The 17,312-nt window shown below is 43.8% G+C and overlaps 1 protein-coding gene across 1 annotated transcript in view; it reads left to right on the forward strand.

Annotated features, from left to right (window-relative positions):
- Positions 1-12,236, forward strand: part of gkup (glucuronokinase with putative uridyl pyrophosphorylase) — a 48,328-nt gene extending 36,092 nt beyond the window's left edge. Inside the window, exons 17-23 of the mRNA XM_059638984.1 lie at positions 70-130; positions 1,254-1,367; positions 3,995-4,052; positions 6,076-6,144; positions 7,148-7,211; positions 8,061-8,132; positions 9,095-12,236. Coding sequence (XP_059494967.1) covers positions 70-130; positions 1,254-1,367; positions 3,995-4,052; positions 6,076-6,144; positions 7,148-7,211; positions 8,061-8,132; positions 9,095-9,163 — 507 coding nt within the window. The 3' untranslated portion in view covers positions 9,164-12,236. The remainder of the gene's footprint in view (positions 1-69; positions 131-1,253; positions 1,368-3,994; positions 4,053-6,075; positions 6,145-7,147; positions 7,212-8,060; positions 8,133-9,094) is intronic.
- The last annotated feature ends 5,076 nt before the right edge of the window (positions 12,237-17,312 follow it).

Below are 17,312 nucleotides of genomic sequence, written 5' to 3' on the forward strand. Positions count from 1 at the left end.
CAGATTGAATGCATTATTTAAAATGCATCTGTCACATCGGTAAGTAGTGAATTTTCTTTCTTAATTTAGGTTTATGAGGGACTGGTTTACATGGATTTCAACAAGGAATTGATGGAGAAACAAGGTTATGGTGAGGAAACAGTTTGAAAATTGTGTATTTGTCTGTGTGCCTTCAGAAAATCTGTAAACTCACCCCTTTGGGCTAGAATCATCTTTGACTTGTCATTGCTATGAAAATTTAGCCGATGAGGGAGACAGGATAAAAAGGATACTTTGAGTGGGTTGATTGAAAAAAAAGTGTGGGAGAAAGCTAACAAGCGACATAAATATCAGCCTGCACTCACTCAGCCAAATAGCCTGTTACTGCGCTGCTAATATAACAGGTGCATGTCTAAAAGCAGAAGGAACTTCAGAGGAAACAGCAAATGGACTTCAGCAGTTCAAGAAGCAGCTCATCACCATCTTCTCAAGGGGAATGAGGGATGGACTGTAAATAGAGACAATAGGAACTGCAGATGCTGGAGAATCTGAGATAACAAGGTATAGAGCTGGATGAACACAGCAGGCCAAGCAGCATCAGAGGAGCAGGAGAGCTGATGTTTCAGCTTTGGACCCTTCTTCAGACCTTCATGGACAGTAAATACTAGTTCAGACAATGATGCCCCGGTCTCAGAAGTAAATCAAAAAACTCATGTTTGGGATCAGGTCACTGCACTGGTGAGCACTGCTGCCTCACAGTGCTCGAGACCCAGGTTTTGTTCCACCCTGGGTGATTGTCTGTGTGGAGTTTGCCTGTTTCTCCCTGTGACTGTGTGGGTGTCCTCTGGGTGCTCAGGTTTCCTCCCACAGTCCAAAGGTGTGCAGGCTAGGTGGATTGGCCATGGGAAATTTCCCACAGTGCCCAGGAATGTGCAAGCTACTTGGATTAGCCATGGGAAATGCAGAGTTGCAGGGATAGTTGGGTCTGGATGGGATGGTCCTGGAGGGTTAGTGTGGTCTCAATGGGCTGAATGGCCTGCTCCCACATTGTCGGGATTTTATGAAAATATGAGGCTGCCATAAGACTGTTCTTTTATCCAGCAATGATGAGGGAACAAATATCTTTCCAAGTCAGGAATGCTGTATGATAGAGGGGAACTTGGATGTGACCCATAATCATTAACTTGCACTTGCCTTTGGTTTTCTAATCACAGGTCTGGTGAGATATGTGTCCATGTTGCTTAATATATTTTATTTTTTCTTTTGTATTTTAGGAAGGTATGTTACCATGGATATAAGCCGTGTGCCACATTTCTGGCTTGCTTATATGGGAGATCCAAGTGATTCTGGGAAGATCCACAGTAATGTGCAACAGAGATGGCTCAATGGTTCGTTATTTGCTTTGTTAGAGACAAACATGATAAAGGCCCCCTCTTGTGGAACAGTGGTAATGTCTCTACCCCAGCCCTTGAGATCTGGGTTCAAGTCCCACCTGCGCCAGAGGTGTGTTAACATCTTTCAGCAGGTTGATTAGGAAAATGAGTTTAAGGAAGAAAAAAACAAACACAACACTATAGAATAGAGCGTGACCTTAATTCCACAAGGAAATAAGGAAGCGAATGTGATATCAGGGTGGGTACACAGTTCCAGATTACAATTACTTTTGTTCAATGCAGCTGCTAATGCTACATCTCAGACATTAGCTATTTATTCTTATGAGCGATTGTATACATGGAGTGTTAACTGTAGCAATTTCATTTAAGGGAAATGAAATTCCAGCTGAATATTGTTCTTCTGGAAGGAACAATACCAGCTGAGCACCAGATGTGTACATTCAAGTAAAGATGTCCAAGTCATACAAACATATGAGAAACAGCAGGGAATAATTTGCTGGTCGACTGACTACATGTTGTCCTGGCTTGACATAACTTCCACTTATGAGATCAACTAGTTGTCTTTGGGCACCTTACTGACAAAGGAGGCTTTGTATTCACGTGGCACCTTTCATAGCCTCAGGATATCGTGAACTGCTTTTAACCAATGGTATATGCTTGAAATGTGGCAGTGGAGGAAATGGAAGAGAAGAAACTTTGGGACAATTTAAAGAAATCTCTGGAGAGAAGATTTAACTCCCAAAGGAAAACATTGGAAGCTTGTGGTGACAGGGTTAAACAAGTTGCCAATGTACCTTTTATAGAATAAAATGTGAGGCTGGATGAACACAGCAGGCCAAGCAGCATCTCAGGAGCACAAAAGCTGACGTTTCGGGCCTAGACCCTTCATCAGAGAGGGGGATGGGGGGAGGGAACTGGAATAAATAGGGAGAGAGGGGGAGGCGGACCGAAGATGGAGAGTAAAGAAGATAGGTGGAGAAAGTGTAGGTGGGGAGGTAGGGAGGGGATAGGTCAGTCCAGGGAAGACGGACAGGTCAAGGAGGTGGGATGAGGTTAGTAGGTAGCTGGGGGTGCGGCTTGGGGTGGGAGGAAGGGATGGGTGAGAGGAAGAACAGGTTAGGGAGGCAGAGACAGGTTGGACTGGTTTTGGGATGCAGTGGATGGGGGGGAAGAGCTGGGCTGGTTGTGTGGTGCAGTGGGGGGAGGGGACGAACTGGGTTGGTTTAGGGATGCAGTAGGGGAAGGGGAGATTTTGAAACTGGTGAAGTCCACATTGATACCATATGGCTGCAGGGTTCCCAGGCGGAATATGAGTTGCTGTTCCTGCAACCTTCGGGTGGCATCATTGTGGCAGTGCAGGAGGCCCATGATGGACATGTCATCAAGAGAATGGGAGGGGGAGTGGAAATGGTTTGCGACTGGGAGGTGCAGTTGTTTGTTGCGAACTGAGCGGAGGTGTTCTGCAAAGCGGTCCCCAAGCCTCCGCTTGGTTTCCCCAATGTAGAGGAAGCCGCACCGGGTACAGTGGATGCAGTATACCACATTGGCAGATGTGCAGGTGAACCTCTGCTTAATGTGGAATGTCATCTTGGGGCCTGGGATAGGGGTGAGGGAGGAGGTGTGGGGACAAGTGTAGCATTTCCTGCGGTTGCAGGGGAAGGTGCCGGGTGTGGTGGGGTTGGAGGGCAGTGTGGAGCGAACAAGGGAGTCACGGAGAGAGTGGTCTCTCCGGAAAGCAGACAGGGGAGGGGATGGAAAAATGTCTTGGGTGGTGGGGTCGGATTGTAAATGGCGGAAGTGTCGGAGGATGATGCGTTGTATTTCCGGAGGTTGGTAGGGTGGTGTGTGAGAACGAGGGGGATCCTCTTGGGGTTGTTGACCGCGTCTCCCGCATTTCCCGCGACACATCCCTCACACCCCGCCCCCGCCACAACAAGAGAGGGTCTGATGATCTGATGAAGGGTCTAGGCCCGAAATGTCAGTTTTTGTGCTCCTGAGATGCTGCTTGGCCTGCTGTGTTCATCCAGCCTCACATTTTATTATCTTGGATTCTCCAGGATCTGCAGTTCCCATTATCTCTCCTAATATTAAATGACTGTTTTTTCCTCAGAGACTGTATCACACTCCTGCTGTAAGTTTGGTTGAAGTGTGCAGGAAATCCCTGGCGCTTTCTTTCACCTTCTGTGATTTTGATATTTGAGTTTCAGTTCTGTTTTACTGGGGCTGTTAATGTGCACGAGATTTGTTTTGAGTTCCATCTGAGGTCCTTCACCCTTCTATTTACCTACCCTCCTGCAAAGAGAATTTGCTTTCCACGGAAAATGCTGGAGAAATTGCTGGAGAAATTGTCTGAAAAATCTGTGGAGAGAGAAACCAAGCTAACCTTTGCAATCTGATATGACTTCTTCAGAAGTCTACTTATTGCTGTCCATATCCGTGTCTGTTATCACATTTAGTCATAGCCGTACTGAAGTAATATGGGAGCATCGACCCTTGTTTAATTTGAAGTAAATTTAATTGACTTGTTTCAGTGCTGAAGGGTAAATTGGATCAGTGTCTGATCTTTAACATTGTTTTTGCTGAAGAGTTGGAATTTATAGTAGTTTTCTTGTAATTTTCAGGTGACTGTGATGTTATGGCAGCAATGAAAACCTTTGTAGAACTCACAGATCTAGCGAAGTAAGTGACCATTAAGAACTCTTGCATAATTCTAGTGAATTTTCTGTGGAAATTTTATACATCGTAGTTTGTTGTGGTTAACTTAAATGACTTTGGGGAGAATTTTCTTCCATGAACTATAAAAGATGAAGAAACCAGCAGTTTCTAGAGAAACTTTTCAACCCTCTAATTGATAAGATTAATGGCAAAATAGACTATCTTGTGCTTTTTATTTGTGCATGATATTTAGAGAGGAACTATCTTCAATTGATCTTATTATTGCTTTAAGTTTAGACCAGTACTACAAAATTAAATAATTCAATAATATTAGCACTGTAATGACCCACTATAATATGTGTGCAGTCACGCACAAACCTACAAACTATTGACAAAAAAAAGTATTTGATTCAAATTTAAACCTAAAAATCATGTGCTAATGAAATTGGCTCAGCACTGAGGCAAAGGCTATCAGGTCAACAGTATAGACGTACATATAAACATACGAATTAGGAACATAAGTAGGCCATTCAGCCCCTCAATCCTGCTCTGGCATTCAATATCATGACTGATCTGATTACTACTCCAAATTTCTGAGTTGCCCTATAATCTTTTATCTCATTGCTTGTCTACAGCAGTACAGCAACATGAGATGACAGTTCACCTTCTGTAGGATAGACAATAAGGATGGTGCTGTTTTTGACTTGGGACAGGAAATTTGCATGATTACTGGGTAATGCCAAGTAGAATGCATCTCTTGTAGAAAAATATCTGGTAGTGCAGCACACCTGTAGCTTCATCGGCCAGTTTCTGATATAATGAAATAGCCTGAAAGGACAGAAAGAGCACGAGTGAGACAAAAGAGAGCAGGAGAGAGAAAGAGTTTAAATTGTCATCTGCGGAGATTGCCATTCCTACTGGAGCTTTGTCTAACATGTGGACAAGATACTTCAAAATTAATTACAGCAAATCTTGTACTAACCAGCAACTATGGGACCAGGAGTGTGCCAGTTGATCGAATATCTTGGATAATCACGAGGTACAGATAACTGCAGTAAACCCTTACCAAGCAAAGTTTTGAGACCTTCAAAGAAACTATGTAAAAACACCAACGCACTTCCTACAATCAATGTAAAAGCACACAGAAGTAACAGAAGCATATTGCAGGGGTGCACATCATTCATTGTTATACTTTACTTACAGCATAAGTATTCATACATCACCGTAGATTATGGTATTTGAAGCATACAATTTTTCCCAGTTTTATCAAGACTGCCAGTTGATAAGGTGACAGTTAAAATTAATTTTGCCTTACTGCCAAAGTATACATGCATTTCTCAAAGAGTTGACATTAAAACAGTTTGGATTAATATATTGCCTTTAATGTAGAAAAAATATTCCAGGCTCTTTACTGATTTATCCCACCTTATCTTTCTGTATTTTTCCTATATCAGTTCCTGTACCTCCACTGCCTTTCAAACTTTTTATGCATCTCTTCTTGCACATCTTTTGGAGCTATATGAAACCGTTTAAACATCCCCACCTCCCATCTCCTGTCTCTATCTTTAAAAACATTCTCTCTTCCTTTACTTGCAATTTCTTTTGTAGCTTTTGCTATTCCCCACCTTCGCTTCTGTAAAGTTCGCTTCTGCATGAAAGATAGCAGCTAATGCACGGAGCTGAATCTACCCCATTCCCATTTTAAAAAGCAAAAGAACTGTAGATGCTGTAAATCAGGAACAAAAACAGAAGTTCCTGGAAAAGCTCAGCAATTCTAGCAGCATGTGCGAAGAAAAAAATCAGAGTTAATGTCTCGGATCGGAACAGATGCTGCCAGATCTGCTGAGCTTTTCCAGCAATTTCTGTTTTTGTTCTATTCCTATTTACTTGATGTAGTTGGAAATGATTTCTCCCTTCAGTTTTGACGTTACAGTTTTCTGACAGAGCTGAAAAATGAAGTTATAATCTATAGAAACCCTGAATTCATAAGTTTATAGAAAAGGCATGCCTCTCTCAGTCAAAAGGATCTTTTTTCTCCTTTGCATAGGACAGCCATGGAGTCTCGGAATTGGAATGAACTTTCTGAGCTGATGAACAAAAATTTCGAACTACGCAGGTAAGATGTTGGGCTTTTTTTTAGAAAGAAGAAGAAAAAACTGGAGATACAGGAAATCAGAAACAAAAACTAAAATTGCTGGAAAATCTCAGCAGGTCTGACAACATCTGTGAACAGAAAGGAGAGTTAACATTTTTGGTCCAGTGACCCTTCTTCAGTTCTGAGAGAAAAAAAATTCCTCCTTATTTCAGCCTTAAAGTGACACCTCTTAATGCTGAGACTATGAATCAAGACTGAGACTTCCATAACACGAGGAACATCCCTCAGTTTGCATTGCTATGATACCTAAGAGATTGAGCAAAGTGTAGAGATCCTGTCGGGTATCTTCATGGAGTCCTTATAGTGTAGAAACAGACCCCTCAGCTAGGCAAGTCCATCCCACCCAACCTACACGTCCCTGAACACTATGGACAATTTAGCATGGCCAGTCCACCTAACCTGCACATCTTTAGACTATGGAAGAAAACCCACACAGACAAAGGGAGAATGCACAAACTCTACATAGACAGTCACCCGAAGGTGGAATCGACCCCGGGTTCCTGGTGCTGTGATGCAGCAGTGCTCACCACTGAGCCATCCTGCTGCCCCAAACAAAGACTGATACGATCAGCAAGCACTCATCTTTATTATGGTTACATACTCGCAGCTGTAAGAGATGAAGTTTCTGATCTGCTGTCTCATTTTTGGCAGCTGCTTGTGAACACCAGGTGATCTGTCCATGGACTTGAAGGGAAAATAGTCAGGAAAATCATTTTCGGACCTCACACACGTGAAACCTGGTACAATACTGTCCACTATCATTGACAGGACCTATTGGGCAGTTTAATTAGCTCTTTGGAGAAGGAAGAGAAACCAATAAAATGCTGAATATTTTGGGGAGGGAATATCTGTTCCATCATTAATTTTGATTGGGAAACTAAATAATTGATTAAATAATAAGTGATTAAATAATAAGAGTTACATTTTCTGTGTATCTGTACTAAATGCTTTCTTGTTGTTACAGGTCCATATACACAGATGCTTGTTTGGGCCAAGGAAATTTGAGGATGGTGGAACTTGGCAGACAGGTTTCTTCAAAACAGTTTCAATTTTTTGGCTAGTTAAATCTATAATTTGCATTAAGTATATAATAAATTTTGGTGTAAAAAGCATTTAAATGAAGTACATCAGCAAGTGCATGACAACCAACATTATGTTCACAAATGCATTATATCCAATTGAAATTAAAGGCTTACCCGTCAAGTCGTGGCACATTTCCTACACGTTTTCATTAATTGTAGTTTAATATTTCAAAAACTGACGGTACAGGCAGTCCCCAATTTAGGAATGTCTGACTTACATACACTCATGCTTATGATTAAGATCTCATATTAACAATAATTTAAAACATCTGACAAACGAATGTTTGCTCATACTTATGAATGGCTATTTTGTACTGCACTGTATTGTATTCTGAATTGCGTAAAAATTGACTTGTGACTGTACTCGGGAATGGAATCCATCTGTTTAAGACAAATTAAAGAAGATGTATGTTGACATATGAAAGAATAATTAATAATGGAAAACCTGCTTAATGCATTGTAACTCATCACATAAATTATTATAACTTTGCTTTCTGGCGATTTTGTGAACAGCAATGAACTATTGTTTTAGAATGGTTAACAACAAATTAAATACAAGTTGCCTGTTTCAAAATTGATTCCAATTTGACACTGTACCAATCAAAATTTTAAAAACACTAGGATTTCTGACGAAAATTTTAAGCTGCAAAATTTACTTCTGATTTTATTATCCAAATTACTACTTTTTGTTAAGTTAATCATCTTAATTTTGTGTACTGCACTCTTAAATTTTACTGTATGGTCCAGTAAATGCAGAAAGAAAATCCTCTACTGTCTATCTGTTACTTTTGGCAGTTTGGCTCCGCAGTAAAACTTCCTGGCAGTGGAGGAGCAGTGATTGGTCTCTGCCTAGATCCTGACAACTTGGTAGGTTGAAATAATTCTTTCTGCATTAAAGTAGATCAGTTGCAGGAGTTATGAGTTATAAACAAAATCAACCAAAGTTCTTACAGAAATAGTAGGAACTGCCAATGCTGGAGAATCTGAGATAACAAGGTGCAGAACTGGATGAACATAGCAGGCCAAGCAGCATCAGAGGAGCAGGTAAGCTGACGTTTCGGCTCTAGATCTGAAACATCGTCTTTCCTGCTCCTCTGATGCTGCTTGGCCTGCTGTGTTCATCCAGCTCTACGCCTTGTTATCTCAACCAAAGTTCTTTTGTTTTGAGAATAATTTAGAAGCAAGCATGTATTCCCACTTTAGGGACTTGTCATCAAGTGAACATTTGGCCAAGCACGGCACCAAGGATCTCTAGAGAAATTGAGTTCAATGGGAATCTCGGAGGAAACTCTCCACTGATTGAAGTCACAAAGGAAGATGATTGTGTTTGTTGGAGTTCAGTTACCTCAGCACACGGGCAGTAGTTAATACCGTCCGAAAAGTGCATTGCTGGGTCCTTAGGCACACCTTTCATAGTTGTATCCTCTACCATCCAGAAGGGCAAGGACATTTGAAGTGTGGAACCTTGCCACTTTCAAATTTTCTTTCACGTTATACACCATCCGGTCTTACAACTATATCTTGCCTTACTGTTGTCACTGTGTGTGTGAGTGTGCCTGCATCATATGGACTCTGCTGGTGAGCTGCCTCTGTAAACCACTTTCTCAAGGGCTATTAGGGATGACCAACAAATGCTAACCTGACCAGTGATATACACATCCTGTGAAAACATAAAAAGGACAGTTAAATGTCAATGAGATAACCATTTTCCATGGTCGCTGTGCAGCAAGTTCTGAGCCAGCTAATGTTTTTTGTTTGCTGTCACTCTACTTAAGATTTGCTTGAATTGAACTTGATATTTTGCTGACGTGCTTCCATTTTCTTTCTAGGTTGAGTTAAAGAAAGCTTTCCAGGAAGATGGGTTTGTTATCTGCGATGTTGTTCCATATGGACCTTGAGTTTTATGAAATTTTTATAACGTGGTAATTGTAAAGAGTTATATCAGTAGGAAAATAGGTTGAAATGTAAAATATAATAACAATAATTGATTCTTTTAGACTTGAATTGGAAAAAATGAAGAAAACTACTACAATGGTACAATTCGTTTCGACACTATTAATTTAGAAAATATCTTGTCTTGTAATGAACAAATGCTCAGCTACCAGATGTTGGTGTGAAATGATGTTTAGATGATTGAGAGATGACACAAACATGGTAAGACCATTGGATCTCTGACTGAAACCAATGGACAATTCTCCGAATTCATAAAATTCTGTGAATATCCACCAGTATAATAAGTTTAAGACATACATTATATAAATCTGTCTCAAATTTTAAATATATTACTGGAGCTTACTGACACTAATGGATGCATAAGAGGAAGTGACAAAATTAGAATCTAATGCATATTAAATGACATTATCAACTGCAAAAATGGTTGACAAATGTCATTTGAGCCCAGAAGATAGATGATAGCCATGAACTTTTATTTTACCATGCTCTCTGAATTGTATCTAGTTTCAGATGATTGGGACATATGTGTTTAAATAATATGCATTTCTTAAAAAAAGCTTCCAACATATAGTTTACTGATTCTGAGTGTCTCTCACTTATAATCCTCAAACAGAGAATAATTTCAGAAAAAAAAACACATAGTTAAGTATATGAATAGGAACGGTTTAGAAGGATGTGGGCCAGAAGCATGCATGTGGGACTAGTTTAGTTTGGGATTATGTTTGGCATGGACTGGTGGACCAAAGGGTCTGTTTCCAAGCTGTATGTCTCTATGACTGTATGTCTAGGTAGCACTAAGATACACGCCTTCTTTCCAAGCTGGTGTAATGAGTTATACAGAGCATTGTGTTGAAGGAAGATTTAAAAGGTAGTAAGACTGTAAGATATACGAACTAGGAACAGGAGTAGGCCATTCTTCCACTCAAGCCTGCTCCACCATTCATCTGGATTGTGGCTGATTTGACATTCCTCACATCCACATTGCTGTGCCCTATCCCCATAACCCTTGACTTGTCAACTAATCAAGAATCTGTCTATCTCAGACTTAAATATACACAGATACTCTGCCTCACAACTCTCGGCAGTAAGGGGTTCCAAAAACTCTTAATCCTCCGAGAGAAGAAATTCTTCCACATCTCAGTCTTTTGGTATCCCTTTATTCTGAGATTGTGCCTTCGGTCCTAGACTCTCCCGTGAGGGGAAACATCCTCTCAGCATTTACCTTGTCAAGTCCGTTAAGAATCCGATCTGTGTCAATGAGATCACCTCTCGTTCTTCCAAACTCCAGTGAATAGAGTACCAACCTGTTTAACCTTTACCCATAAAGACAGTCCCTTCACATTAGGGATCATCCCTGTGAACCTTCTCTGAACTGTCTGCAATGAAATCATCTTTCTTTAAAAAAGGAGACCAAAGTTGCTCACAGTATTCCAAATGCAGTCTCACTAGCATCTTATACAGTTGCAATAAGACTTCCCATACACTTAAACTCCAATCCCCAATGAGGGCCAACATTCCATGAGCCTTCTGATTTCCTTCTGCCCTGTATGCTGGCTTTCTGTGTTTCATGCACCAGCCTCCCCAAGTCCCTTTGTGCTACAGCTTTCTGTGGTTTTTCTCCATTTAAGTAATATCCTGTTGTTTTGTTCTTCCTTCCAAATTGAACAACTTTACATTTTCCCACATTATACTCCCTTTGCCTACGTTTTGCATACTTAATTAATCTATAAATATCTCTGATTTTGAGGTCAGTGGGGTAGAGTAACTGTAAGTTGAATTTAAATCACAAAAGTAGAAATTGAAATAAACATTAGGGAAGACTGATGGGATTCAGGAGAGATCAAAGAGACAGACAGAAAAAGTCAGAAAACAGCACTAATAAACTTTAGAAGAAATGAGATTTTATATTGTAATTGATGTTTTCGAGCCAGAGTTATGAATTTGGAACAATTATCACAATTATGTCATTATAAATTAATTTTTCAATCATTATTGCACTAACTTTGACTTTTTATGGCATCCTTAGTGGGGAGAGAGTGTGTGAGTACTCCAGTTTCATGCCATTGGGTTATCTTAGTGTCAAGTCTCCCATTAACAACTGCTGCAGTTCATCTTTTGGTGGGATGATATTTCTAAAAGCAGCTTCTGGATGTCTGTGTTCTGGATTTGCACATGCGTAAACACAAGAAATTGTCTCATTTACTGTACAGTAATGGCAAATCCTGACTTGGTCACCAGCAGTATAAATGTAAACAGTTCAGAAACCAGTGGCAAAGGTTTTGAACTGCTTCAAGGCATGTGTCTTGTTGACATAGAAGATAAATTTGATCTATTAGCTCAGTTGGCTGGACAGTTGTTTTGCAATGCAGTGTGATGCCAACAGCGTGGGTTCAACTCCCACACTGGCTAAGGTTACCATGAAGGGCGCTCCTTCTCAACCTCTACCCTAGTCTGAGGCATGGCGACCCTCTGCTTAAACCACCACCAGTCATCTCTCTCTAAGGGAGCAGCCCTGTTAGTCTCTTAAGACCATTGTACCTTCTACCTACAAGTTTGATGGGCCGTTCCATTCCATCTTTGAGACTAATAATCGCTGCAATACTTTAAGTGTGTCAAAAAAAGGTGTTGATTTACTGTAAATTTTGCTGCAAGCACACCGTAACCTTTCATGTCAAAAGATATTCATTAGTTGCCTCCTCTGGAACCGGCCTGGACTATCAAAATTAATTCAAGAGGTATTCTGAGGAAGGGTCACTCGACCCGAAACATTAATTCTGATTTCTCTCCACAGATGCTACCAGACCTGCTGAACTTTTCGAGCAACTTATGTTTTTGTTTGAGATTTATAGCATCCACAGTTCTTTTGGTTTTTAATTCAAGACATGACAGGGGATGGGGGGCAAACAATCCAATTTGAGTTCTAAATTCAGATTGCAGTCAGGACAACAAATATGTTATCAAACATTGATAATGGGAACTGCAGATGCTGGAGAATCCAAGATAATAAAATGTGAGGCTGGATGAACACAGCAGGCCCAGCAGCATCTCAGGAGCACACAAGCTGATGTTTCGGGCCTAGACCCTTCATCTGATGAAGGGTCTAGGCCCGAAACGTCAGCTTTTGTGCTCCTGAGATGCTGCTGGGCCTGCTGTGTTCATCCAGCCTCACATTTTATTATCTTGTTATCAAACATTGTTGATATTTGGAAGTTTCTGTTACCATATTTTTTACATGTGTGGTAGCCAGAATTTCCTGATTTATCTCCGAGTTCACAAACTCAGTTGCAGAGTCTTGAAGCAACTAACTGACTTGGCTGGTGTTAGCTCCAACCTGTTTTTCAGGTTTCACTGCATCAAGCTGCACTATCCATATGTCCAACACCTAGCAGTTTATCTGACAGGTCCAAGGAGCAGAACCATAACATTCTGTTTGTCACAGAATAACTATTCAATCACACCAAATGTCAAAATCTATCCCCGATGAGTTGTGGGTTTTTACATCTACAAAGAAGGCCCTACAAAGAATCAAATATACCATGACATTATGTGTGTATTAATCATACATGGTCTTAATAATGTAAAATGTAGAAAATTGTACATCTTTATTTTATGGTACATGCTGTCTTATCAATCATTTTACCTGGTACAATTATGTTGAGGTTGATAAATTGATGTACGTGTTTTTCTATGATGGATTTAAGTATATTTTTTAACTAACTTGAAAAAATAAAACAAAAATTGAAATCTTGCACATGTCAAAAAGCTGTCTTGTCTCTTAGCTTAAACTTTAATGACCATAACAGATATTCAGCAAAGAGAGGGACGTGAGGGATGTTGAGGTTAGGGACAAGTGTGTGAATACTCTTGGGGCAACATAATGAAGGAGAAAGTGTTGGGTGTCTTGACATACATTAAGGTAGACAAGTCCCCAGGACCAGATGGGATCTACGCCAGGATACTGTAGGAGGCAGGAGAGGAAATAGCTGTGGTTTTAACAGATATCTTTGCATCCTCTTTGGCCTTAAATGAAGTGCTGGAGGACTGGAGAATGGCCAATGTTTCCTTTTTTAAGAAACGAAACAGAGATAATCCTGGCAATTACAGGCTTGTGAACCTGACGTCAATGGTGTGGAAGCTGTGGAAAAGATCATGAGACATAGGATTTATTGAAATTTGGAAGCAAATTGACTTTTAAGTGACAGGTTGCATGGGTTTGTGTGGGGAAAGTCATATCTCACCAACTTGATTGAGTTTTTGGAGAGATGACTAGGAAAGTGTGGATCTGGAGGAATACAGCAGGCCAGGCAGCATCAGAGATAATGGGAACTGCAGATGTTGGAGAATCCAAGACAACAAAATGTGAGGCTGGATGAACAGAGCAGGCCCAGCAGCATCTCAGGAGCACAAAAGCTGACGTTTCGGGCCTAGACCCTTCATCAGAGAGGGGGATGGGGTGAGGGTTCTGGAATAAATAGGGAGAGAGGGGGAGGCGGACCGAAGATGGAGAGAAAAGAAGATAGGTGGAGAGAGTATAGGTGGGGAGGTAGGGAGGGGATAGGTCAGTCCAGGGAAGACGGACAGGTCAAGGAGGTGGGATGAGGTTAGTAGTAGATGGGGGTGCGGCTTGGGGTGGGAGGAAGGGATGGGTGAGAGGAAGAACAGGTTGGACTGGTTTTGGGATGCAGTGGGTGGAGTGGAGGAGCTGGGCTGGTTGTGTGGTGCAGTGGGGGGAGGGGACGAACTGGGCCGGTTTAGGGATGCAGTTGGGGAAGGGGAGATTTTGAAACTGGTGAAGTCCACATTGATACCATTGGGCTGCAGGGTTCCCAGGCGGAATATGAGTTGCTGTTCCTGCAGCCTTCGGGTGGCATCATTGTGGCACTGCAGGAGGCCCATGATGGACATGTCATCTAAAGAATGGGAGGGGGAGTGGAAATGGTTTGCGACTGGGAGGTGCAGTAGTTTGTTGCGAACTGAGCGGAGGTGTTCTGCAAAGCGGTCTCCAAGCCTCCGCTTGGTCTCCCCAGTGCAGAGGAAGCCACACCGGGTACAGTGGATGCAGTATACCACATTGGCAGATGTGCAGGTGAACCTCTGCTTAATGTGGAATGTCATCTTGGGGCCTGGGATAGGGGTGAGGGAGGAGGTGTGGGGGCAAGTGTAGCATTTCCTGCGGTTGCAGGGGAAGGTGCCGGGTGTGGTGGGGTTGGAGGGCAGTGTGGAGCGAACAAGGGAGTCACGGAGAGAGCGGTCTCTCCGGAAAGCAGACAGGGGAGGGGATGGAAAAACGTCTTGGGTGGTGGGGTCGGATTGTAGATGGCGGAAGTGTCGGAGGATGATGCGTTGTATCCGGAGGTTGGTAGGGTGGTGTGTGAGAACGAGGGGAATCCTCTTGGGGCGGTGTGGCGGGGGCGGGGTGTGAGGGTTGTGTTGCGGGAAATGTGGGAGACGCGGTCGAGGGCGTTCTCGATCACTGTGGGGGGAAAGTTGCGGTCCTTGAAGAATTTGGACATCTGGGATGTGCGGGAGTGGAATGTCTTGTCGTGGGAGCAGATGCGGCGGACGTGGAGGAATTGGGAATAGGGGATGGAATTTTTGCAGGAGGGTGGGTGGGAGGAGGTGTATTCTAGGTAGCTGTGGGAGTCGGTTGACTTGAAATGGACATCAGTTACAAGCTGGTTGCCTGAGATGGAGACTGAGAGGTCCAGGAAGGTGAGGGATGTGCTGGAGATGGCCCAGGTGAACTGAAGGTTGGGGTGGAAGGTGTTTGTGAAGTGGATGAACTGTTCGAGCTCCTCTGGGGAGCAAGAGGCGGCGCCGATACAGTCATCAATGTACCAGAGGAAGAGGTGGGGTTTGGGGCCTGTGTAGGTGCGGAAGAGGGACTGTTCCACGTAACCTACAAAGAGGCAGGCATAGCTGGGGCCCATGCGGGTGCCCATGGCCACCCCCTTAGTCTGTAGGAAGTGGGAGGAGTCAAAAGAGACGTTGTTGAGGGTGAGGACGAGTTCGGCTAGGCGGATGAGGGTGTCGGTGGAGGGGGACTGGTCGGGCCTGCGGGACAGGAAGAAGCGGAGGGCCTTGAGGCCATCTGATACTCCGGATACAACGCATCATCCTCCGACACTTCCGCCATCTACAATCCGACCCCACCACCCAAGACATTTTTCCATCCCCACCCCTGTCTGCTTTCCGGAGAGACCACTCTCTCGTGACTCCCTTGTTCACTCCACACTGCCTCCCAACCCCACCACACCCGGCACCTACCCCTGCAAACGCAGGAAATGCCACACCTGCCCCCACACCTCCTCCCTCACCCCTATCCCAGGCCCCAAGATGACATTCCACATTAAGCAGAGGTTCACCTGCACATCTGCCAATGTGGTATACTGCATCCACTGTACCCGGTGTGGCTTCCTCTACATTGGGGAGACCAAGCGGAGGCTTGGAGACCGCTTTGCAGAACACCTCCGCTCAGTTCACAACAAACTACTGCACCTCCCAGTCGCAAACCATTTCCACTCCCCCTCCCATTCTTTAGATGACATGTCCATCATGGGCCTCCTGCAGTGCCACAATGATGCCACCCGAAGGCTGCAGGAACAGCAACTCATATTCCGCCTGGGAACCCTGCAGCCCAATGGTATCAATGTGGACTTCACCAGTTTCAAAATCTCCCCTTCCCCGACTGCATCCCTAAACCGGCCCAGTTTGTCCCCTCCCCCCACTGCACCACACAACCAGCCCAGCTCCTCCACTCCACCCACTGCATCCCAAAACCAGTCCAACCTGTCTCCGCCTCCCTAACCTGTTCTTCCTCTCACCCATCCCTTCCTCCCACCCCAAGCCGCACCCCCATCTACCTACTAATCTCATCCCACCTCCTTGACCTGTCCGTCTTCCGTGGACTGATCTATCCCCTCCCTACCTCCCCACCTATACTCTCTCCACCTATCTTCTTTTCTCTCCATCTTCGGTCCGCCTCCCCCTCTCTCCCTATTTATTCCAGAACCCTCACCCCATCCCCCTCTCTGATGAAGGGTTTAGGCCTGAAACGTCAGCTTTTGTGCTCTTGAGATGCTGCTTGGCCTGCTGTGTTCATCCAGCCTCACATTTTGTAGGCCAGGCAGCATCACAGGAACAGGTAAGTTGCCATTTCGGGTTGGGACTCTTCTTTAGAATTGTGAAGGGGGATAGGGAGCTGGGCAATAAGTAAAGGAAGGGTGAGGCTGAGGAAGGTAAGTGGGATGGTGATAGGTAAATGCAGGTAGGGAGTAGTGGGGATTGGCCAGTGGGAAGGGTGGAGCAGATAGGTGGGGAGGGGGAGACAGGGATGAGAACGGAGGGTTGAACATGGGATGGCGCTGGGGGGCGGGGAAGCAGATTTTAAAACTGGTGAATTCCTTGTTTAGGCCTTTGGGCTGTACAGTCCTGAGGCAGAATATAAAATGCTGCTCCTCCAGTTTGCGGGTGGTGTTATTGTGACACTGGAGGAGGCCCAGGATAGACATGTCACCAAGAGAATGGGAGGGGGAGTTAAAATGGTTAGTGACTAGAAGGAGTTGTTATTTGTCACAAGACAACAGATGCTCTACAAAATGGTCTTCGCGTCTCTGCTTGGTCTCTCCGATGTAGAGGAGGGCCACATCGGGAGCAAAGGATACAGTCGACTGAGTTGATGGATGTGCAGGTAAACCTCTGTCTGATATGAAAGATTTGTTTGGGGCCTTGAATGGAGGTGAGGGGGGTGGTGTAGGGACAAATGTAGCACCTCCCGCGGTTGCAGGGAAAGGTGCTGGGTGTGGTGGGGCTAGTGAGGAGTGTGGAGCGGATGAGGGAGTCATGGAGAGTGCGGTCCCTATAGAAAGCAGATAGGGATGAGGTGGGAAATATGTCTTCGGTCATATGATTGTAGGTGGCGGAGAGGATGGATGCAGAGGTTGGTGGGGTAATATGTGAGGGGGGGCTTCAGTCTTTTTTTGGGGGTGGGGATGTGAAAGCAGATGTGCGGGAAATGCAAGAGATGCAGTTGAGACAATTTTCCACCACAGGGTGGGGGGGCGGTCCTAATCAGCATGGAGGAGTCAGAGATGG

The sequence above is a fragment of the Stegostoma tigrinum genome, chromosome 32, assembly GCF_030684315.1.
Source record: "Stegostoma tigrinum isolate sSteTig4 chromosome 32, sSteTig4.hap1, whole genome shotgun sequence".
Lineage (NCBI taxonomy): Eukaryota > Metazoa > Chordata > Chondrichthyes > Orectolobiformes > Stegostomatidae > Stegostoma > Stegostoma tigrinum.